This window comes from Nannospalax galili, unplaced genomic scaffold, assembly GCF_000622305.1.
Source record: "Nannospalax galili isolate Female #2095 unplaced genomic scaffold, S.galili_v1.0 scaffold1639, whole genome shotgun sequence".
Taxonomy (NCBI): Eukaryota; Metazoa; Chordata; class Mammalia; order Rodentia; family Spalacidae; genus Nannospalax; species Nannospalax galili.
In genome coordinates this window covers 693491-716042 of record NW_008343206.1, presented here as the reverse complement: position 1 = coordinate 716042, position 22552 = coordinate 693491, and the positions used below count along the sequence as shown (strand labels likewise).

Below are 22552 nucleotides of genomic sequence, written 5' to 3'. Positions count from 1 at the left end.
TGCGGTTCATGCTTTTCGTGTCCTAAGAACTGTTTGCCTAGTCCAAGGTTACAAAGCCTTTTCTTCTGTTTTCTCTACAAGTTTTATAGTTTCACATTTCTTGTTTAGATCTGTGATTCTCTCCAGGTTTATTCTTATGCACGGTGACAGGTACCAATCAGGGATAAATCTTTTTTGCATGTGGTTACCCTCATGTCCATGTGACTTTTTTTTCTTCACAGAATTACTTTGGCACCTTTGATGAAAATCAGTTGGCCATGTGCTGGGTCCGATTTCTGGACTTTGTAATCTGTTCTGCCAGCAAAGCTCTGCCTTGATTATTGTGACTTTTATACTAAGCCTTGCAATCAGGCCTTGTTAATCCTCCAATTTGGTTCATTTTCAAAGTGTGGTCTCTGCCGGGCCCTTCACAGTCTCAGGAAAATCTGAGAATCAAGCTGTTAATTTCTGACAGCAACCAGAAAACAACAAAAGCCCTAAACGAAACCATCCCCACCGGCGTTCTGACTGGCATTCCGTGGAGGTGTAGAGGAGCACGGGTGTCATGTGTGTCTTACATGCTTCATTTTCTGTCTCCGCCTGTTTTAAGTGTCTTGAGTGCCAATCACGAGTGCTGTATGGTTTCCAGGACACACACAGAATCTGTCAGATTGTTACTCTGTTCTTCACGTTTTTGGCACGGCTGACGTGACATTGTTTTCTCCATTTCGTTTTTAGATTGTTTGTTGCTAGGATGTAGAAGGACAGCCGTTTGTTTGTTCTGGGTGTTGACCTTGCGCCCCTGACTTTGCTGACCTTATTTATTACTTCGAGAAGGCACTTGCTATTCGTTTTGTTGGTTTGTTGTGTATTCTTTAGGGCTCTCTATGGAGCTGGTCCTCTTGTCCCTAATAAAACCAATAGTAGTTTTTAGTTTAGTTTAGTTATGTTTTTTTCCAGTGCATATGCTTTTTATTCCTTGGTTTTACCCCACAGCACCAGCTGGGACCTTGGGCTGGAAGTTCGGTGGCGAGAAGAAAGCAGCCCATTCTGGAGATAGTTGGGTCTTGTCCTTTCTTGGGTTATTAACCGGTGCATTGTATTCATTGATTTGATAAAATAACCCCATCTCTGTCACACAAAACCACCTTGATCTCAATGCCTTCAAATCCTGCTGGACCTGATCGCTAAGGTTCTGGGTTGAGTGTTGGTGTATTCATGTAAGAGAAGGCCCAGTTTTGTCTGTCTGGCCTGTGTTCCACTTTGGAGCCTGACGGGGAGGCAGGAGACTGCTCCTCTGTTTCAGGACAAGTACCGGTGAATTTTCTCTGAAGTCTCCCTTCCATGTTGGACAGAGCCCAAGAAGCCCTGTCCTGGTCTCAGTTTCCCCAGCACCAAAGTTTTTCCGTAGTAATTGCTAGACGCCAGGTGTTCAAGTTTTATAATTCGTGGCTAAATTTTGGCCATTTGCATTCTTAAAAGACTTCATTCCCCAAAGAGCAGGAGTCCCAGCCTGAGTTTGGAAGCAAACCCATCTGAGAGCTCGGTGTGACAGCATACAGTTTTGGGGAGGCTGAGACAGGGACGTTGCTATGGGTTCCAAGCCAGCCTGGGCCAGATTGTGAGTGGGAAGCCAGTCTGGGTTATGTAGCAAAACTTTGTCTTAAAAACAAAAGTCCGTCTTGGGATGGGAGTGTATGACTAAGAGGCTTATGATGGTGTGTGTGTAGACACATGTGTGCAACAAACTCTAAAGGTGGTCGTCTTCAGGGGCTCACCCCAGAACTCCAACTCAGGGTTGACTGGCCTTGGAGCTGCTCTGGCCCTTGCCCCACACTGTCTGCTGCTGACTGTCCAGAGTCCACCAGATACCCTGTTCAGCCTTGCTTTGCTGGTCACAGTGGGGGCCAGGAATGGGGGCAGAGAGTGGACACCAGCTGCTGTCCTGAAGCTAGGCCTCCCAGAAAGCAACCCCTTCCCCAAGACACAAAACTCAAGAGAGGAGCTCAGAATCCACAGCAAGTTGCTCACCTGGCCCTAGCTCTGTGCAAACTCAGGCCCTGGAGCATCCTGCCTCCCCCTCTGAGGTTGCTCCCTTGTCAGCTCCTAAGACAGCAAATTCATGCGCAGTTTCTTCTCAATCCCTTAAAACATTCATGAAAGGAAGGGGGAAAACCTGTTTAAATTCTTTCCTCACTAAAATCTCTACATTTGCACAATGAGTGAGGCTTGAAATAGTCAGTAAACAGATAAGGTTGGCTATAGACATACCCACACAGCCACAGCGTAACTTGTGACCAGCACCCACCCCCATCCCCATGCCCTGAAGTCCTCTGACCTGCCTGGCTAGGTGCATCCCCTAAAGAAGGGGCCGGGTTTGTAGCTGCCTGGCTGTGGTGTGAGGTACTCACCCAAAGGTCTCAGCCTTGCCCAACTCCTATATCCTAGGAGGAAGGATTACCTAGGATGGTTTTAGAAGTGTGGGCTTCCAGCACGTGAACATACTCATCTCCCATCACCGACTAAGGGATCCATCTTGGTATGTCTCTATTTTGTGGTTGGCAGCCATTAGCAATGGGATAAGGGTCTAAGAGTAAAACCGATGTAACTGGGCTGGAGATGGGCATAGCCCTCCGAGGAAGGCAGCGGTCTGCTTTAAATGTATGTGAAGCTGACTGGGAATCCCAGGGTGTCTAGAGCTACCAGGTATGGACATTCTTGGACTAGCCCCACCCCCCAAATTTCTGGGTGACCAATGGGGGCTGCTTCTGTGTACAGAGGTCCTGTTGTGGTCTCAAGGGTCTATGCACAGTGGGGCTGGGTAGTGTTTGGGGGGGTTTCTGTTGTTGTTGCTTCTGTCTAGATGGACAGAGCTCCATACCTCTGTGGTCTTGCTACTGCCTCAGCCCCAGGCTGGCCTCTGGCGACTTGGGTTCAGTCCTCAGAGCCCCTGTTTCTCTGTGAGGTGGGGAAGTGGTGAACTAATTTGCCTACAAGGAGAAAGATGACCTGGTGGGACCCTTGTGAGTTCTTCTGGCCTTGTGGAGTAGAGAATCGAGGATCCTCGTCCGGCCCCTGACCTGGTCTGGGTGATACCCTGGAGCCTTTTATGACCGTTTACTGCTCTTTGCAGGACCGAAGTCTAAGATGAGGAGTTGGCAGGTAGGTCCCTCCCTACCCTGAGGAGAACCCACTCTGGGTCTTCCCCTTGTGGCTGCCAGTTGCTGGTGGTCCTTTGCGTTCTGTGGCTTATAGAAGCACAGAAACCTCTGCTCTCACACTCACCTGGCCTCCTCCCTACCAGTGTTTCTGGGTCTGAAGTCTCTTGGCAGAGGGACAGCAGTTGTGTTGGATGCAGAGCCCACCCTCCTCCACTGTTGCCTCATCTTAAATCACAGCAAAGATCCTATTTCCAAATATGATCACACACTCAAGTCCTAGGGGTGGGACTTTGATGTGAATTGGTAGTGATTGCACTCACCTGATAATCCTCACTCACCAGATATTGTGGAACCCAGGCATCTGTGAAGTTGGCCCACAGCTTGGCTGGCTGGCTGGCTGTGTAAGTAAAGCGTTGTTAACACATAGCCATGAGTTCTTATGGACACACATTCTCTGGATGCTTCCACAACAGGATGGAGACTTTGTAGTCCATAAAACCTAAAGCACATACTGTCTGACTTTGGGCAAGAACTTCCCAGGCCAAGCCCTGTTCTAAGGGCCTGAAAGACGTGTTGGGGGTGACTTTGCCCCACAGAGCCCTTGATGGAGGTCGGAAGAAGAAAGGAAGTCACATAGAGGCCCTTGACTCACCAGAGACAAGCCTCAGGGAAATCACACTGTGGGAAGTGTTTTTCCTTCTCAGATAAGAGCTGATTTAGTTCTGTGGTATTTGAGAAATGGCAGAATGGAAGAGGTTAGTGAAATGTCTGTGCCTGGAGATGAGGAGGCTATGCTGACCAACTCAGAGGCAGCCAGGAAAAGGAGATGAGGTAAAATAAGATAGCACATGCCAGGATGGAGGAATTCAACAAATGCGTTTAATGTTATATTAAATGTAAATATCACAAATCCACCTACCAAAAGACTCAGGAGGTTTCCTTATTTTTATATTATTTTTATTTGTGTGTGTGTCTGATTATAAGTTGTGTGTGTGTGTGTGTGTGTGTGTCTGATTATAAGGTGTGTGTATGTGTGTGTGTCTGATTATAAGGTGTGTGTGTTCTAATCAGAGCATTTTCTGTAGTTGAAAAGTTTCGGTTATCAAGCAGGAAATGTCTAACTTTGCTTCCACCTCCTATTTTCTCTGTTTCATACTTTGTAAGAAGCTCCTGTGTGTGTGTGTGTGTGTGTGTGTGTGTGTGTGTGTGTGTGTGTGTGTGTGTGTGTGTGTGCCTGTGGAGGCCAGAAGAGGGCACTGGATCCTCTAGAGCTGGAGTTACAGGTCAGTGTGGGTGCTGGGAATCACTCTCTAGCCTATGGGATTTCCTCCTTTTGTTTCTTTTTGCGTCTCCCTGTAGCCCCAGCTGACCTGGAACTTGCTATCTACACCAGGCTGGCCTGAGCTAACAGATCTGCATGCCTCCACCTCCCAAGCACTGGGATTAAAGGGGTGCACCACCACACCCAGCTAGCCCGTGGGTTTTATTTACTCGTAATGAATTAATTGGGACCCAAGGCCCTGTGTACACTACCTAAGGATGTTATTACCGACTCAATATCCCCAGCCTGATTTTAGAATTAAGTAAAAAAAAGAAGAAAAAAAAGAACAAATAATGGACAGTTAGAAAAAAGGATAGCCAAAAATATGTAAAGAAACTACATACAAAATAGAGACAGAGAACGAAAGCTTCCAGGAGGCACCGGGTTCCAACATGAAGTCCAGACATGAGTGGGTAAGAAACAACTTTATTTTTGGAAGAGATCTAATTCCAAGTGTGACGGTATCAGACAGCATAAGACATATGGAAACAGTTAGGCGGGCGCAGGGAAAGAGGGATAAATGTGGTGTCTGTGGGGGACTGTCGGAGCCTCTCTCCCCGCTGTGATAAAATCCCTGACAGAAGCAGCTGGAGGGAGAAAGGCTTTATTTCAGCTCACAATTCCAGGTTGCAGTCTACCATGGTGGGAAAGTCAAGGCAGCAGAGCCTGAAGTCAGAAAGGGAGAGAGACGACCCCAGATATGCGAGTACTTGGCTCACTATGTCTGCCTGTGTCGCCCAGGTCCTAACCACAATTAAAATGATTTCTCCCTGCAGCCCCCCAGAAGGCTGGAGAGATGATTCAGTGGTGGAGAGCACTGGCTGCTCTTCCGGAGGACCTGGGTTCAGTTCCCAGCATCTACATGGCAGCTCACAACAATCCATAACTCCAGTCCCAGGAGATTTGATGTCCTCTTCTGGACACCTCAGGCACTGCACACACGTGGTTCACTTACATGCATGGAGACAAAACACTCATCCACATAAAAAATAATAAAAACATTTTTAAGAAGACAAGTCTTCCCACATAAATCAGCATAGTCAAGACAAGCATCCAGGCATGCTCAGATGTCTTCAAGGTGGCTCTAGACTTTTGTCAAGTTGATAGTTAACCACCATAGAGATTGTAACCCAACCTCTTCAGAATAGAACTCCAGTAGATGTGAAATAGGAACACACAGGCAGCCCGGTCCTGCAGCCCTGAGACCCTTCAGAATTGAACAGGAATATGAATATGTTTTCTCTAACCATGGAAAAACATCCACAAATCTAGCCCCTTCAAGTAGCCCCCGAGCTCAGCTCCTCAGTCTGTAGGCTGGGCGGCTCTGGGGACAGTCGTCCCTCTGCCCCACACAGGTGCAGTGGCAGGGGACGCTCCACCTCTGAGATGCTGGTGCACCCGCAGGGGTGATATCCCCACCACATGACTCCCTCGGGCTTCACTCATGCGTTCCAGAAACAGGAAAGGCAACAGCAGAGCCCTTGCCTGCTGTGTGCCAAGGCCTGGGTTCAACCTAGAACGATAAGAAACGAAGCTGACGTGAGCTTTCCAGGAGGCAGGATGCACGGGGAGAATGGACTGGCTTCTGATCTCAGAGCTCAGGTTCCAGGGCAGGAGCATGGGGAATGTTCAGACCAGGTTTTCAAACCAGCCCTGTGGTTTTGGATGTGTTAATGGAGATGTTTGTTTCTTTGTACCTGTGGGACCTTTCTGAAACTGATCATGTATAAAGGTCATTTTTTTTAAATTTATTTTTATTTTGTGCATATGAGTGTGTTGCCTGCATGTATGTGAGTGCACCCGTGTCGTGCAATGCCATGGAGGTCAGAAGAGGGCTTCGGATTCCCCTGGAACTGGGGTTAAGGATGGTTCATAGCCACCACGTGGGTGTTGGGAATCGAACCCGGGTCCTCTGCAAGAGCAGTCAGTGCTCTTAACTGCTGAGCCGTCTCTCCAGCCCTTGGATGTATTAATGGAGATGTTTGTTTCTTTGTCCCGTGGGCCCCTTCTGAAACTGATCATGTGTGGAGATCATATATTTTTTAAAACCACACCTTCAACTACCGAGATTTAACTGCCCATGTTCTCTGATCAAAATGCATTATAAGGGCTGGAGGCATAGCTCAGTTGGTAGAGTGTTTGCCTGGCATGCGTGAAGCCTGGGTTCCATCCCCAGCACTATGTAAAATGGTGGTGCACTCTCTTAATCCCAACACAAGGGAGATGGAGGCAGGAAAACTAGAAGTTCAAGGTCATCTTTAGCTACATAGAGAATTTGAGGCCAGCCTAGGCTACATTAGACCCTGTCTCAAGAGGACAAAATTAAGCAAGAAAAGTAAAGAAAGAAAGACTCAATGAGATTATACATAAATGGTTAAAATTTTGCAAAAACAAAAAGCCTCACTCGTTCTGGGACGAAGCAGCAGGGCGCTCGAAGACAGAGCCGACCCCCCGCCTGGAAAGACACTGTTCATCCTGCACCTAGCAAGGCTCAGGCTGTCCCATCCACTGTCAGTACTTCGTTCTCTTACATCGTCACCGTCCTGCATTGCTGGTGTTTGCAACCCCACATGGTTTGAAGCTCATTAAATAAAAACACTGATTTACTGCCTCTTGTCCTGTGCAGGCACACACTTATAAAGCACCCAGGCTGCCCACCTTCTGCCAGGGGCTGGCTCACAAGTCCCCCCTGGGGTGTCAGGGGGATGTTTGCTTGGTCCAAATCTGCTGACGAGGCAGGTCTGGGCAGGGATTCCCCTGGTAACTCAGTGGGCTCTTCCTGACTCCATCGCCGCCCCCAACCCCAGCCAGGCTTCAGTGGCCACTGAGCTCTGTGTTCGCCTCCTGACCTCCAGAACACCCAGGTGAGGAGAAAGGGAGTGGGCAGAGCACAGGGACCCCTACCTCACTGGCTTGCAGCAAGCTGGGTCCCAAGGCTGGAGGCAGCTCATTAAACCACCTGAACTGCGTGTGACTCTAGTCAGCCTCCACATAGCACCAGCAGCACATGTAAAATTAAAATGACCGAGGGGCCCTCTCTCCTCCCCACCGTGGGTGGGCAGCCTTTATTCCAAAGCTGGGGCCGGAAGCCTCCAATCTGGGGAGGATTTGCCCTGATGATAATGGACCTGAATGTGCCAGGCCCACAGCTGTGGTCCAGGTCTCCCCACTCTGTACATTCAGGGCCTCTACTCCAGTTGCTTCCTGTCAGGCCCAGCCTCAGTGGGTACCTCACTAGGAAAGTAACAAGCACTAGGGATCTGTAATTAGAGCCATAGATGAGGCTGGGTCGGAAGGGCCCACAGGAGCCTCAGCCTCTAGGCATGGGGTTCTGAAAGGCCCACAGGAGCCTCAGCTTGTAGGCATGGGGTTTGGAAAGGCCCACAGGAGCCTCAGCCTGGGGTACATCATATAGGGGCATGGGGTACATATAGGGGCATGTCTTGAGAAACCCAATTCCCTCCCTCTTTGGCCTCTAAAAGAGTGTCAGGTATCCCTGAGGGGCTTCCGGGGATCTTTCAGTGTTCAGTCTGGGACATCTAAGGCCCTGCTTAATTGCTAGTAATGTGACGGTGTGAGGCTGGAGAAAGGGAGATGCTAGGGGCCGTAGGGGCCGTGTCTCAGTCAGAAGGTAGGCACTGGACTAGAGGGGAGCAGGGAGACTTGGACCTCGGCATGTCTTGGGGTCCCACGGGGCTCCTTGAATGTAGTTCATGAGCCAGGGAAAGTTGTTAAGGCCAGCCCCTGTGGCTTCGGCCCCATGCAAGTTTCCCCACGGTGCAGTGGGCACTTGTGACACCTGCGGAAGTGGGGTCCAGGATGGGAGGAGCAGATGACAGCTGTTGCCCACTTGCAGGGCCCGGCTGCCTGGTGGATGGAGACGCCCATCCCCATGGCGACTGGGCAAGCCTCACAGCGTCTTCTGCCCAGTGTGGCGGACAACTGCCTGGACAGCTGGCAGGTGGGACCAGTTCTCAGGAGAAAGCCGCTCCGTGTCTCCCAGAGTTGCCCCGAAATCAGAACTACCCTAATAGGTGTGGACGCAGCAGCTGCAGATCCGTGGCTGGTGCCACCCGGCACTGGTACCCAGGAAGGGGCTCTGCTGCCCACACCCAGGGCCAGGGCTTCCGCCTCTGGCTCTCACACAGCTCACCAGCTTTCATGGGAATTCAGGGGGATGGCTTGGGGGGAGAACTCCTTCCTGGCTGTGCTGTTCTGTGCCTCAGGACCCTGCCATCTTATTGTTCCTATTGAGGATCCCCTGGTGCAGAAGGGACTGTGTCTCCTGCCACTCTGGGCCACCTAAGGCAGCCAAGATATGAGGGTTTGGAAGGCAGCCAAGGTGGAAGGCCAAGTTCAGTGGGGTCCAGGGAAGCAGCCTACCAATGGGGGCTCACCACACTTTGAGGAAGTGGGCTCATCTGTGGCACCTGAGGCACATGTGGCCCTTGAGGTATTTGGATGGGAGGGGGCTGTCACGTGCAAGTGCCACTTCTCCACAGGGCCGTGCTCCTGTCTGGGGCCAGTGGGGACCCCGACTCTCTGCCTCCCGAGAGTCCCTGCAGATTTTTGTGTCACCTGAGCCTGGCCAGTGGTCCATGGGGGCTGGTACTGCCCAGGGTGGGCAGAAAGCATGGCCTGAGGGCTCCAGCTGTGCCCAGCACATGTCACCAGGGGCGGGGCCCGTGGGCTCTTAGCACAGGGTGGCGGCTGGGAGCAGCTGGCCACAGGCAGGACCTGAACAAAGGGCGCTTTGAGCAGCCTGCATGCCGGCATCGCGCCTCCGGCCAGCTGCCCCTCCTGAGAATGTGAGGCTGGCCCTCTCTGTGGCTTATCGGGGCCCATGTAGAGTCAGAACAGCTGGTCCCAAAGCCTGCTAGCTGGCTCTGTGCTGGGGGGCTACCACCTCTGACAGGAAACCCTCTGGCCCAGGACAGACCCACTTCACAGCTTTCCCAGCCATGAATGGAGGGCCAGATTCTAGTCCTGGTCTCTCATAGCACCTCTGTCCTGATGGGCAGCTTATGAGGGGGCTGAGGATTACCCAAAATTCTAGAGACAGTCTACCAGTTCTATACTCTAGACTCGGCCCCATCCAACGTCCAGAGGGGCCCCAGGGAGGCCCGCTGAGCCTTTGCCCCCATGACCTGGCTCTCTGGGCCTTTTCACAAGGGCCCTGTCCATACAGCCCAGCCTTTCATCAGTGGTAGTTAATCTTCCAGTCGGCTTTCAAATTATTCCTTCATTAAAAAGACAAGGCGGTAATGTTAGAGACACTGAAATGCTGCTGATAAGCGTTTCGTGAGCTCTCTTGATAGTTAAGGAAAAAAAGTCTTTCATTCAGAGGGTCTAAAGCAGCCTGGCCAAGGCCCACAGGCGAGTGACTGTAGCAAGCTGGAGCCCTACCCCCACCCTCCAGAGACGGTTCACCAGCTGACAAACTATAGGTAGGAGGTCCTCCACCTTCAGTGCTGGGCCTACGAGGGTGTGAAACGGGTGTGACCTTTCCCTGTTCATTCCAGCTACAGGAACCCGGATGAGCATTGCCTTTACTTTTAATCTCAACCCTGTGGGCTTAGATTTGGGCAGATGGGCTGTTTTAGCTGTGGTTGTCCCCAAATACCTAGTGCACCTGCATGGCTCTCCAAGGTCCAGATGGGGATGCAGTGCTCATCTGCCAAATGACAGGACTTGAGTTCCCACTGTGAAGTCCTCAACAGCAGTGTGTCTGGGCCCCAGGGTGTCCTTGTCAGCATCCAGAACTCAGGGGTGCCACTGAGCATCACACATTTCATCATCACTGCCCCGAGACAAGATTCCTACCTTTGCACCACCATGGTCTCTCTTATCTTTAGGGTGGAGGACAGGGCATGGTCCATGTGGTGCTTTGCAGATGGTGGATCCTGTGGGTTTAGTGACTTGATCTCTCTTCTTCCCTTTTTTCCTCTTTCCCTTGGCATTACTGACTCATCTGCGCAGTAGGTACACAATGGCCAGTAGGACATCAGGTCCCTGTTTTCATGGATCTTAAGTTCTATACAATATACTTGCTGTACACATTTGCAGATCACAATTACATGATAGAATCTCAAGTTCATAATCTGGGGTCTAGAATCTTCCTTCCCTCCCTCCCTCCCTCCCTCCTCTCTCTCTCTCTCTCTCTCTCTCTCTCCTCCCTCCCTCCCTCTCTCTCTCTCTCTCTCTCGGTCTATTACATTTATTATTTATTTAGTGTGTGCCCGCATGCATACACATGTAGGGGCGCACACATGGCGGTCAGATGACAACTTGTAGGAACTGGTTCTTTCCTTCCACCATGCACATCCCGGGAATTGCACTGAGGTCATCAGGCCTGGCAACGAGGACCTTTACTCATGGAACCGTTCACCAGCCCTTGCTCTAATTTAAAATACACATGACATAAGATTTTCCTCTTAGCTGTGTTCAGGTGCACAGCTCCGTGGTATAAAGCTTACAGTGTTGTGCAGCCATTCTCTTCATCTACCTCTAGAACCTTCTTCCTCCTCCCCAGACTGAAACTCTGCCCTTGTTAAACACGGACTCCCCAGGCCCAGCCTTCCCATCCTGTTTTGTGTCCCAGTGGCTACGGCGGGCAGCTTTGGCAACTCCAGAACCTGCAGGCTCAGGAGGAGTGGGCTAGTGCAGGGTTTGTCTCAGTGGAAGGTTCCCCAGGTCCGTCCATGCTGTGCCATGTCAGAGTACCCTTCCCTTTGAAGGGAAATAATGTTACCGATGTTCCCTCTTTGCAGGCGTTGATTACCTCTGGCTGTTCTGTGCCTCACTGGCCGTAGTAGACACTTTGGACAGATACACTTGAGGCCCTGCCTGCAATTCTTTCGGGTGTAGGCCCAAAATAAAGCACTGCTCTTCTTCATGCGAGACTCTCTGTTGTGGTTCGGGGGTTGAACCTCGGGCCTCATGCATGACAGGCAAATGCTTTGCCAACCGAGTTCTATCGCTTCAGCCCAGCAATTGTATTTTTCCTGAATTACTTTTTTTTTTTTTTTCAAAGACAGGCTCTTGTATAAGTTGAATTGAGTGGGTGGTAACTCTGTGTTTCGTGACTTGGGGAGCCAGCGAACCGTTTCCCGAGCACAGTGGGCCTCATGTCCCCTGGTGCAGCTGTGTGCGATGGCCCTGCCTCTCTGCCTGCTTGGCCACAGTTGCTGTCGAGGGCATTTTGCTAGTAGCCATCCTGATGGGCTGAGGAGTGCAGCAGCCTCTGATTTGATTTGTATTCCGGTGGTTAGTGTGGCAGCACCTCCATTGTTGTGGGTGCTCACTGACCAATTATATATCTTCTCTAGAAAATGGTCTGTTCAGGTCCTTTACCTTTTTAAAAATATTTTATTATTTTTATTTTATGTGCATGAGTTTATTGTCTGCATGTATGTCCCCATGTTGTGCAGTGCCCGAGGGGGTCAGAAGAAGGCATCGGATCCCCTGGAACTGGAGTTATGGACGGTTGTTAGCTGCCATGTGGTGCCAGGAATTGAACCCAGGTTCTCTGCAAGAACAGCCAGTGTTCTTAACCACTGAGCCATCTCTCCAGCCCACAGTAGCTTTTTATTTTTATTTTTAAATAGAGCCTCGTGTAGCCTAGACTGGTTTAAAACTTCCTGTATGGTCAAAGATAACCTCGAACTCCTGATCCTAATGAAGGAACCCAAGGCTTTGTGTACGCTAGGCAAGCACTCTACTAGCTGAGCCACAGGTCCAGCAGCGGTTTGTAAAATTAAGTTGAAATTATGCAACTCATTCCATTGAGAGTCAGTTTTTTTGTGTTGTTTTGTTTTTAATTGAGACAGGGTCTCACTGGCCTGGGTTCCAGGTGGCTGGCCTGGAGCTCGCTGTGTAGACTAGGCTCAACTCTAACTCACGGAGATCCACCTGCCTCTGCCTCCTAAGTGTTAGGATTAAAGGCGTGCACCATCACACTTGGCTTTCAATACCCATTGCTTGTGAAACAAGCAGACTGACTGCCCCAGGGATCTATATGCAGGTCATGGCTCAGGGTACCAGCATGTGGGTTGGGGCTGGCACATGGGCAGACGGACAGGCTGCAGACTGTCCTGCAGTGGGTGCTCTCTAGGAATGGCTGTTCTCAGACCCTGTCCAAACCTCTTGCTGTTGGCTGTGGTGCTCGATGTGGCACTAGCCAAGACCACCTGGCCCTTCCTTCCTGTTTCTCCTATTTCCCTGAAGGAGCTTTGGGAGGGGTGGCTGGCTGGCTGACTCTGCTGGCTGCCTGGCCCCTGCCATCCTCCTCTGATTCCTCGGGGTCAAAGGGGACAGACACCAGCATCTTAGGGTGCTCATGTCTCTTCAGGGCTCCTCACATCCATGTCCAGCACAGACCCACCCTCGAAAACTCCAGTTCCCCTGCCACACGCAGACTGTCACCAGGATGGATTGCTGGAACCCCGTGGCCCGGGCCCACCTTCTCTCTTCTTATTCCATCTAGCCTCGTGGGTAGCTGCTCCCGTGTCTAAGCTGCCCCTCCCTCCTTGGCCAGCTCCCGTTACCGCTTGGTTTCTAACCCTGAGCCCCCCAGCCTCTGGCCCGTACCCACTCCCCCATTCACAGCCATTCCCCAAACCTTAGCTGTCCTCATATATTTCCAGTCATGTTGGGTGACAGCCAGCCCTCTGTGATGGCACCTGGTCCCACTTACCAGTGTCCAATCCCGAACCTCAAACCCATACTTTCACCCTGCCTGGGAGCTCTTCTGCCACGGGCCCTAGTCTATCCATTCCTGCCATGGAGCCTCAGCTCCTATGGGCTTTCCTCCTGATAGATAGGAACAAGCATGGTGGCCCTGCCTCGATGAGCCCAGAAGCTGCAAACTCTGTGCTTGATGCAGGTCACAGTCTCAGGAGCCTCTGCCATGAAGTCATCTGCAGCCAGGATGTACCTAGCTTTAGGTTGAGGGACAGTGGTCAGGGCAGGAGAGCTTCCTGTGTCCTTTTACCTTCTGTCTGAGTGGACAGCCCAGGCTCATTGGCCCAAGGACAGCTCCCCTTTATAGCTTTGCAGCAGAGCTCAGGGCCACTTGTCCTTGATGTTCCCCGGCCTTGATTCCTTGGTTCTGGCAGCACATAGATTCCTCTGGGCAGAGGTGGGACAGTGCTGGGTGCCTCGGCCTGGTGCTGTTACTGGTGGGAGAAGTGGGGGAGTATACTGTTCTATAAGTGATAGGTTCCAAGGTCTGGGGGTGCTTTGATAGCCTGAGCAGGATGGGGGGGGGGCTAGAGGGTCAGGGGTTAGCAAGTGTATCACATATACCAGGGTTCTGGGAACCCCAGAAGATGTGATGTACTTGGGATCTAGGGGGTGGGGGGGCCCTTGGGATGGACCAGGCCATGAGACCCCTCAGGTGGCAGCCCACAGCCTCTTAACCCAGGTGGATAATGGGAAGGTGTTTGTGAGTCTGGGGAGGAGCTTTTGAGGCCTTTCATTCATTAGGACTCTACTTGGGCCATGTCTACAGGACAGGTGAGCCTCAGGCTGGGCCCTGTAAGGGCAGAGGCTGGCTAGGTCAGGAGGGCAGCTGGGGTCTGGCTTGGAGTCTATTCTGCTGGGGCTGAAATAGCCTCCTCTATATGGACCACAGTGTTGCCTCCTAAATCAGACTGGGCCACAGTGTGTCTGCTATAGCACCCCATCCCTGCCAAGTGCCAGTTGTTACTGGGGTCCCGATGTGGCCTTGGGTCTGAGAGCCACCCCTCCCAACCCCAGTGCATGTGTAGAGCTGATGGAGGTGGAGGTTATTTTATCTCTGAACAAACACTCATCCAGCTCCATACCACCCAGGACAGGGCTGTTTTCTTCAGCCCCTTCCTGACCAGCTGCTGGGCCACACTGATTAGCTCAGCACTGCATGGCTTAAACACAGCCAGCCAGACTGTCCTAGGCAGTCATGGAGCCCTGCACCCCTGCAGCCAGGCTTCTCGCTGGGTCCCCACATGGAGATTTGTGTGAGGGCGTCCTGTCTCCTCATGTGTCTGATCCCCAAATAGGTTTACCCCCAAGTGTTAGGGTAATTTGGGGGACCTTGTAGCCATCAGAGGCCACTTCTAAGAAGGTATTTGAATAGTGACAAGCGTTTGAAAATGAAACAAACCCACTAGGTGATCCGCCGGCTGGTGGTGAGTGGCCCATGGAGTTGGGACTGTGGCTCCCTAACGGGGCCACTGTGGTCAGGTGTGCTGTCTCCTGTGAAGCAGTCCGTGGTGGGGACTGGGAGTTTGTGCTTCATGCTGGTCAAAGATATGGACGGCACTCTGGCCAACAACCCTTCCAGACGAGGTTCTCAAGAAACAAACAAGATCTGTGCAATCTGGCAGCTCCCAGTTTGTTTGTTTGTTCCTACAGCGGATCAGTTTTGAGGGCTGACTGAGGTGAATGAGACTGTGGCTCCTCCCCTGGCAGGCTCAGCCACCAGGACAAAGCCCCTGCTAAGACCGCAGAGCCCATTAGTGCGACCAACCCCTTACTTTCCCCCACACTGTCACCATGCACACCCCCATCCCCAAGGATTCCACTTCACGGGTGAAATGCTTTTCCCATAAGGAAGGTGTGAACCTGTCCCAGACTCATGCTGCCTATCAGGCACTGCTCTTACCCTAGACACAAGCCAGGTGGTATGGATGCTATTTTTTCCTAATTAATAGCATTTGGACACAATGGGCAATATCCAGCCGCCATTCATGGAAGACTCTCTGGCAGGGGACTGGTGGGGGCAGGGCCAGCCAGTGTCACCGTCAGAGCGGAAGTCCCCTCCAAGGCCTGGCTCCTGAGGGAGGCAGGCAGGGAGCCAGCTGGAATCGAGCCTGAGGAGCACAATGCTTTGTGGCTTCGCGGGTTTGTGGCTTTGCGCAGTCTGCTAACACATGTGGGAGTGGTTTCACCTCCTCACCCCAGGCTTTCCCTGAGGGCCTCCTACCCATCTAGGCAGGCTAGGACTGAGGTGCACAGGTCTGGGGGCAGGGCTCCATATCTTGAGGGTCACAGTGGGCTGTAATTTGCATGAAATGCACATTTGCATATAATCTTTCCATTGCCCTCCAGGGCTCTATACATTTTACACTTGAGGGAACTGAGGCCCAGCTTCCCAAATCCATACCCAGGGTGAAATTCAGCCTCAAGGGCCTCTTCCTAGCCAGGTAGAAACTTCTGCCTCTTGGGTTTGCAGTCCAGGCAGACAGGGGGCATGGGCATAAGGACCCCAAGAAGGGTGAAGTGGCCCAGGGGCCACCTGCCTTCCACACCAGGCCTGAGGACTGAGCCAGGGGTGGAGTAGGCAGGAAGGGGCTTCTCACTTAGGACTGCCAGTCCCTATGGCAATGGCCTTGTGGTAGGAGCTGGAAAAGACCCAGGACAGACTGCAGGGTGCGGGCAGCTCAGCCCAGGCCCACCATCACTACCCCCCTTCCAGATGCTGTGTGTGTGATGATGCCCGAGTGTCACATTGAAGAGGAACATAGGGAAGAAGGGAGCGTGGGGGAGTATGCACAGACTGAAGGCCTCACCCTCACCTTGACCTCTGTCACTGTGATTCATGTCGGGCTTCCAGTGACCGTTCCTCTCACCCGTGGCATGGCTGCATGAATAGGATGAGGCTCTGTGGCTCTCACCCAGCACTGGGACAGACTGGGTAGACTTCAGCATTACTGTAGTTGGATTCCAGGTTGTAGTTAGATGCCGAATCTGGTGACAGGAGGCCTCTGTCTAGCTGGCGATGTTATTGAGAAAGTTACTACTCCACTTTGTTTCTGAACTTGGTTTTCACACCATTAACCCACAGCTGTTCACCTACCTACCTTTCCACCCAACTATCTACCTTTCCACCCACCTATTCAAACAACCACTCATTTATTCAACCAACCAACCATCCACCCTCCCAACCACCTACCCACCCATCCACTCACCCACTCACCCACTCACCTATCCCATCTGTCCATCTACTCTCCCATCCATCTATCCACCCACCCATCTATCCATCCACCACCCACACATCCATCTATCCATCCACTCACTCATCCATCCATTCACCCATCTGTCGGTCCATCCATTCATCCATCCATCCACCCGCCCATTCATCCTTCCATTCACCCTTCTTTCATCTATCCATCCATCACAGTAACCCAGATGCTAGCTCGGGGCCCCTCTAGCTTATAAACCCCTCCCTTTCATAGCACAGTGGAAGGCCTGGTCTACATGGGGACCTGAGGGAGCTGTTTCCCAGCAAATGCTGTACATGCCCTTTGTCCTCCTCCCTCCGGCTGGAGTTCTTGCACCCAGACCTCAGTGAAGGCCACAGGTGGTAGCCACAGTGTCTCCAGTGTGTGTCAGAGTTGTGTGGTAAAAGAGGCATGGCCCTCCCCTTCAGGTATAGGGCTTGAGCTCTGTGGCTCCATGAAACTGGAGGACACAGATACCAACATTGTGATGCCAGGCCCAGTCATTGTACCCCATCCCTGGAGAGCAGCAACCAGCCAGGGTCCAGTGTCCAGGGGCTCAGGTTTTGGTCTCTCAAGCCAGGTGCTGCACATAGGGACCACACGTCCCTACAGGTGGAGACCTGAGCCTGCTGCTCTTGGGTGTCCCTGAGCGGAGGCCCCTGGCACGGGTGGCTCGGCCTGAGTGGCGTGGCCTGCACTGCAAGCTCCCTGTCCTCGTCCTCAGGAGATTGTCCTGGTGGTATTCTTTGGGACGGAGTACGTGGTCCGCCTCTGGTCTGCAGGCTGCCGCAGCAAGTACGTGGGCATCTGGGGCCGGCTGCGTTTTGCCCGGAAGCCCATTTCCATCATTGGTGAGTCATGCCCACCACGTGTTGCTTCAGTTCACACTCCCCTGCCTGGAGTCACAGTCACTCCCAGAGAGTCCCCATTAGTCTGTCTGCCTAAGACAGGGAAGGGATAAGAGGGCCATGCTGGTCCTAGACAGCTGTTCCCAATGTCCCTTGCCTCTGCCACAGATACTGGGTGGGGAGGACACATACGCGACGTTCTGTCCTTGGGGCCATCTTGCCTCTTGCCTGTTCCTCCCTGACTCCACCTGGGTCAGATGCCTCAGACCCCCAGCAGCCCCCCCGTTGGACCCCAAGACCAGCAGGAAGTGACATCCAGCACTCCCAGCTTCCCAGGGTCTCTCCTTGACCAGTAAGGCTTGACAGTTGTCACTCTTGGTGGTGATCAGCCAGGCCCGAGGCTCTGTGTGCTCTGGATGGGGTAACGACACACATGTGGTTCACATGGAATCCTGGGTCCCCTGGTTCAGGCACCACTGTCGTCCAGGCTGGGTCACTGTCGTCCAGGCTGGGTCACTGTCGTCCAGGCTGGGCCACTGTCGTCCAGGCTGGGTCACTGTCATCCAGGCTGGGTCACTGTCATCCAGACTGGGTTATTCCCCAGGTTTTGGGCCCTGTTAGCAAGCCACTCGGGCGGGTCATGGCACACTGTCCCCATAGTTCTTGGTACTAGGCGATGACCAGCTGCCCCTCCTGCAGATCTCATCGTCGTTGTGGCCTCCATGGTTGTCCTCTGTGTGGGCTCCAAAGGGCAGGTTTTCGCCACATCAGCTATCAGGTACGTTGGCTTTTCTATGTCTCCCAGTAGGACACTCCTGTTGGCCAGGGAGGGGCTGAGCACCACAAAGCCCTGTCCTCCCAGGCTCTAGGTGGTCTTACCCTCTCTGCCTGGCTCTGATGTGCTTTTCCATGGTGGGTGGGCCAGGGGCAGGTGGCCATGACTCACAGCATTGAGGCAATAGGCTACCTTGGGTTCAAAACTTGACACCAGGACTTCCTACCTTCTGGGACTTGGGTGGTAATCCAACTGTGTGAGTACAACCTGGGTTCCCCTGGGCCTTCCCCAGAAAGTCATCAGGAGGGGCTGCTGGGAGTAGGGTTCTGAGACACCTGACCCGGCCTGAGCTGGGGAAGAACAGGCAAGAAGCAAGATGGTCCCAAGGGCAGAGGGACATACATGTGTCTTCCCTGCCCAGCGTCCTTGGCAGGGACGAGGGACACAGGGAGCAGATGTCTAGGATCAGCATGGCCGTCTTACCCTGCCTCTCTCCTTCCTTCCAGGGGTATCCGTTTCCTCCAGATCCTGCGGATGCTGCATGTTGACCGTCAGGGCGGCACCTGGAGGCTCCTGGGCTCTGTGGTTTTCATTCACCGTCAGGTGAGTGAGTCTGGCGGGGGAAGGACAGGAGTGGAACAGCCACATCAGGGTAACTGTTCACAGGGTCAGGGTGCAAGGGCTGACATCCCAGTACCTGGGCCTCCACTGGCACCAGGGTTAGGCAGGTACCAGTGCTTGGGGGTTTGAGGGCAGGGTCCAGAACCCCGGAGCCTTCCCAGCCTGATTGTCCCACCCCACACCCATGATGCCAGTGTCCCGATGTAAGGCTGATGCCTCCTTCCCTCCACTGGGCCTTAGAGAAATACACAACAGAGAACAGGTTTAGGAAGCTCTGAAACTTAAGCCCAGGAAGTCAAGGATGGTCTTGAGGCCCTTGGACACCTTCCAGAGGAAGTCTTTGCCTCACAGGGGCTGCTGTCCTATCACAGGGGCAGAAGAGTATGCGTGGACCTAGGTGGCTGGTCCAGGGCAGTCGCTGAGGCCATCTCACTGGCAGGTGGTGTGATCTGCCACTTTCAAGAGCTGTGACAACTAGGGTACTGGAGGGCGACATCCACAAGCAAATACACTGCAGTTGACAGAACGGTCTGGCGAATGCTGGCCCTTCCCTCTTTCACTGTGCTCGTGGGCTCTGGGCCATGGGGTGTGTGGGCATGGCTGACATTGTGTCTGTCCCCAGGAGCTGATTACCACCCTGTACATTGGCTTTCTGGGCCTCATCTTCTCCTCTTACTTCGTCTACCTGGCTGAGAAGGATGCGGTGAATGCGTCAGGTCAAATTGAGTTTGGCAGCTACGCGGATGCACTGTGGTGGGGGGTGGTAAGTTGGAGCCCTTGGGTGGGCCTGGTGGGGACACGTGGGCCTAGGCGGTAGGGTTGAGGCATTAGTATCTACTCTCTCAAGAGCTTTGCCTCTTGCACTGAGGCTCCTAACTGCAGTGTTCAAAACCCTTCAACCACAGATTTCTACTTGAGGCCGGTAGAGCCAGTCCAGTGTACCACCGGCTCAGTGCCCTGGGGTCCCTGTCTTGAAGCCAGAATGTTCTTTCAGCTTCTGTTTTGGAAGGGAAGGCTGATGGGACTCGACACCTCCACCACACGGTGGTCTTCACCTTGGAGGGGTCCTGGGCTCAGGGGTGGGGCAGGGTCAGGTGCATCTTTGGGGTTTGTGCGGGGCCTGGGAGCGTGAAGAGATGAAGCAGCATAATGGGCCTGGAGGGCCGTGAGGCAGGAGGAGCCCGGGTTTCTGTGGCTGTGGAGCCTACAGCGTCCCTCACGGCCCCAGGCAGCAGCAATGTGTCAGTCAGGCCCTAGGGCTATGAAGATGGCGTGAGCCTCCTGGGCCAGGCTAGCACCAGGTCTGCTGAGCTGCCAGTCTTCAGGGAGGCCAGTGCGTGGTGTGGTGACGCTGTGCACGGGCCAGTGGAGTGTCGATCAGCTGGCAGGCAGAGGAGTGAGGGCTTCTAGAGAGGATGGGACTGAAGAAAGCCAGGCTTACTCAGGGAGTCACAACCTAAGAACCATTGCTCATAGCCTTAAAGCCACTGACTAAGACATTTTAGGGGGATCTCTGGACTTCCAGTGTGCCCTAGGAGTTGGTGGCTACCACACAGCCTTTGATTCCTTCCCTGAGAGCTGGCTTTATCGGACATCGAGCTTTGGGAACCCCTAAGCTTTAGGAAACACAGGCACCTAACAGGACCAGCTGGCTCGGAGTAGGCATGCCCCCCCCCCAATTCCACTTCCTTACCGTCCCTTCAGCAATGGGGATTGTCTAGATGTTCACAGGGAGGCCTGGAAGAGCCGCCAGGGCTGGCACCTCTAGGTGGGATGTGAAGATCCTGGGGCTGACTCTACCCAACCCAGGGTCCTCAGTCTATTGACCTCAGCGCTCACTAGGCTAGTGAGAAAGGTCATCTGGACAGTGGCAGCCGTGGGGCTGGAACCAGGGTAGAGAAGGCACTACCTGTAAGGACGGCGTAGCAGAGACTCTGGGGACCTGGCGTGGGGTGAGCAGCCATCCATGGTGGTGACCTAAGTACCCTGAATGTTCCGACTAAGGAGGAACAACCCCTCACAGGCCTACTCCCACTTGGGGCTTCCTGCTTGTGGGGAGTGGGAAGCTGGGAAGGCCCATGCTCCTTCTATTCCTGAGTGCCCCAGGAGACTGGGCACACAGCAGACACTCTTGACATTGGCTGAGTTGATGTGTTTTCTGGAAGTTTCCAACGTTCCAGGCAGCTCAGGGAAGGCAAGGACATGCTGACAAGCTCCCAGGTTGGGGCAGGTCTCAGCTTCAGCCTCTGCCCACCCTGCTGGGGGCTGGCGTCCCCAGAGGCTGTGATGTGACAGGCCCGAGCAAGTTTGGTAGGACGGTTTAGCCCCCCAGGGTTAGGGAGCTTGCCTGTGGTAGGGGACACATCCTGGGGATGTGGCAGGGCCTTTGTCCTGTATATATGTATGTGTGTGTGTGTGTGTGTCTGTGTGTCTGTGTGTCTGTGTCTCTGTGTGTGTGTGTCTTTGTGTGTGTCTCTGTGTATCTGTGTGTCTCTGTGTGTGTGTGTCTGTGTGTATCTGTGTGTCTCTTTGTGTGTGTCTGTGTGTGTCTTTGTGTGTGTCTGTGTGTGTATCTGTGTGCTCTCTGTATGTGTATGTGTGTCTGTGTGTGTGTGTGTGTGTGTGTGTCTGTGTCTGTGTGTATGTGTGTGTGTCTGTGTGTGTGTGTGTCTGTGTGTAGGGGGACCACAGCCTGCTCCAGGCAGAACTTTCTGGTAGGAGATGGGCAGTGCAGGTGGGGTACAGTAGGAAGTGGTGGGTGACTGGCCGCAGAATGACTGGTAAGTGGTGCCCAGCCCCTGCCTGCTTTCCCGGTCTCCTGCTGGAGCTGCTTCCCGGCCACCCGGTCCCTGGCCCCCCAGCCCTCTGCAGAGGCGCCCCCACTCCCACACCTGTGCAAACATCCACCCGCCGGCTGGGAACACGGCCCCTTTGTGCCCGGCTTGGCAGTGGTGCCCCGGCCTGTGCCGTCAGCTGCAGCCCTGGCCTCGGCCACGGCGCACCCTGGCCTGGCCATTGTTCCGTGAGGCCCTGCGCCCTTGGCTGCTCAGGGTCCCCGGCGCCCAGCTCGGGGGCCAACAGCTCCCATTCATCCGGTGACTGTCTCTGCAGCTGTCCAGTGGGATCTGCCCAAGGCCCCAGTTATGGGCTGTGTTCCTGGCACCCCTAGGGCAATCATACCTTGAGGGCTGCAGGACAGGGCAGCCCAGCTCAAAGCTCTGCAGCCCCGTGCCAGTGAACGGTCGTCTCCTTTGTCTCTTTGCACCCTACCAGGGGAGCATGGCCCCACCCTGCCCTACCCCTGGGTTCCCCCACCTCAGGTGGGACAGGAGATCTGCTTAATGTGGAAGCCAAGTGTGTACTTACAGGTGGGAGCACCTCCCTGAGGCCGGACCCCTCTGGCCTCTGCTCTATCTGCCCCAGGCTGAGTCAGGCCCCAGGCCTCTGTCCCTCCACCCCAAGGGAGGTGTTGGTTGTACCCTGGGAGCTGGACCCATAGAGTCATGAGACATGTGTCCTGAGGTGGACATTGGCAATGGACGCAAGCCTGCACAAGTGGAATCCTCTCTTGCCTCTCAGTGGCCATGAGGTATCTTAGGGCCCTCAACTGCCTAGTGCTTATCCACTGAGCGAGTAAACCAAGTGAACAGGGCAGGGGTGGTGATGATGGTGATGATGGTGGTGATGGTGGTGATGATGGTGATGATGGTGGTGATGGTGGTGATGATGGTGATGATGGTGATGATGGTGGTGATGATGGTGATGATGGTGGTGACAGTGGTGACGGTGATGACGGTGGTGACGGTGGTGATGGTGGTGATGGTGATGATGGTGATGATGGTGATGGTGGTGATGATGGTGAT

At 53.4% G+C, this 22552-nt stretch overlaps 1 protein-coding gene across 2 annotated transcripts in view; it reads left to right on the top strand.

Moving 5' to 3' along the window:
• The window catches only part of Kcnq1 (potassium voltage-gated channel subfamily Q member 1), a 336238-nt gene that overhangs the window by 70147 nt on the left and 243539 nt on the right, over nucleotides 1–22552 (top strand). For both annotated transcript variants that reach the window (XM_008839196.3, XM_008839195.3), the window contains exons 3-6: nucleotides 17170–17296; nucleotides 17993–18071; nucleotides 18575–18671; nucleotides 19312–19452. In XM_008839196.3, coding sequence (XP_008837418.1) covers nucleotides 17170–17296; nucleotides 17993–18071; nucleotides 18575–18671; nucleotides 19312–19452 — 444 coding nt within the window. The remainder of the gene's footprint in view (nucleotides 1–17169; nucleotides 17297–17992; nucleotides 18072–18574; nucleotides 18672–19311; nucleotides 19453–22552) is intronic.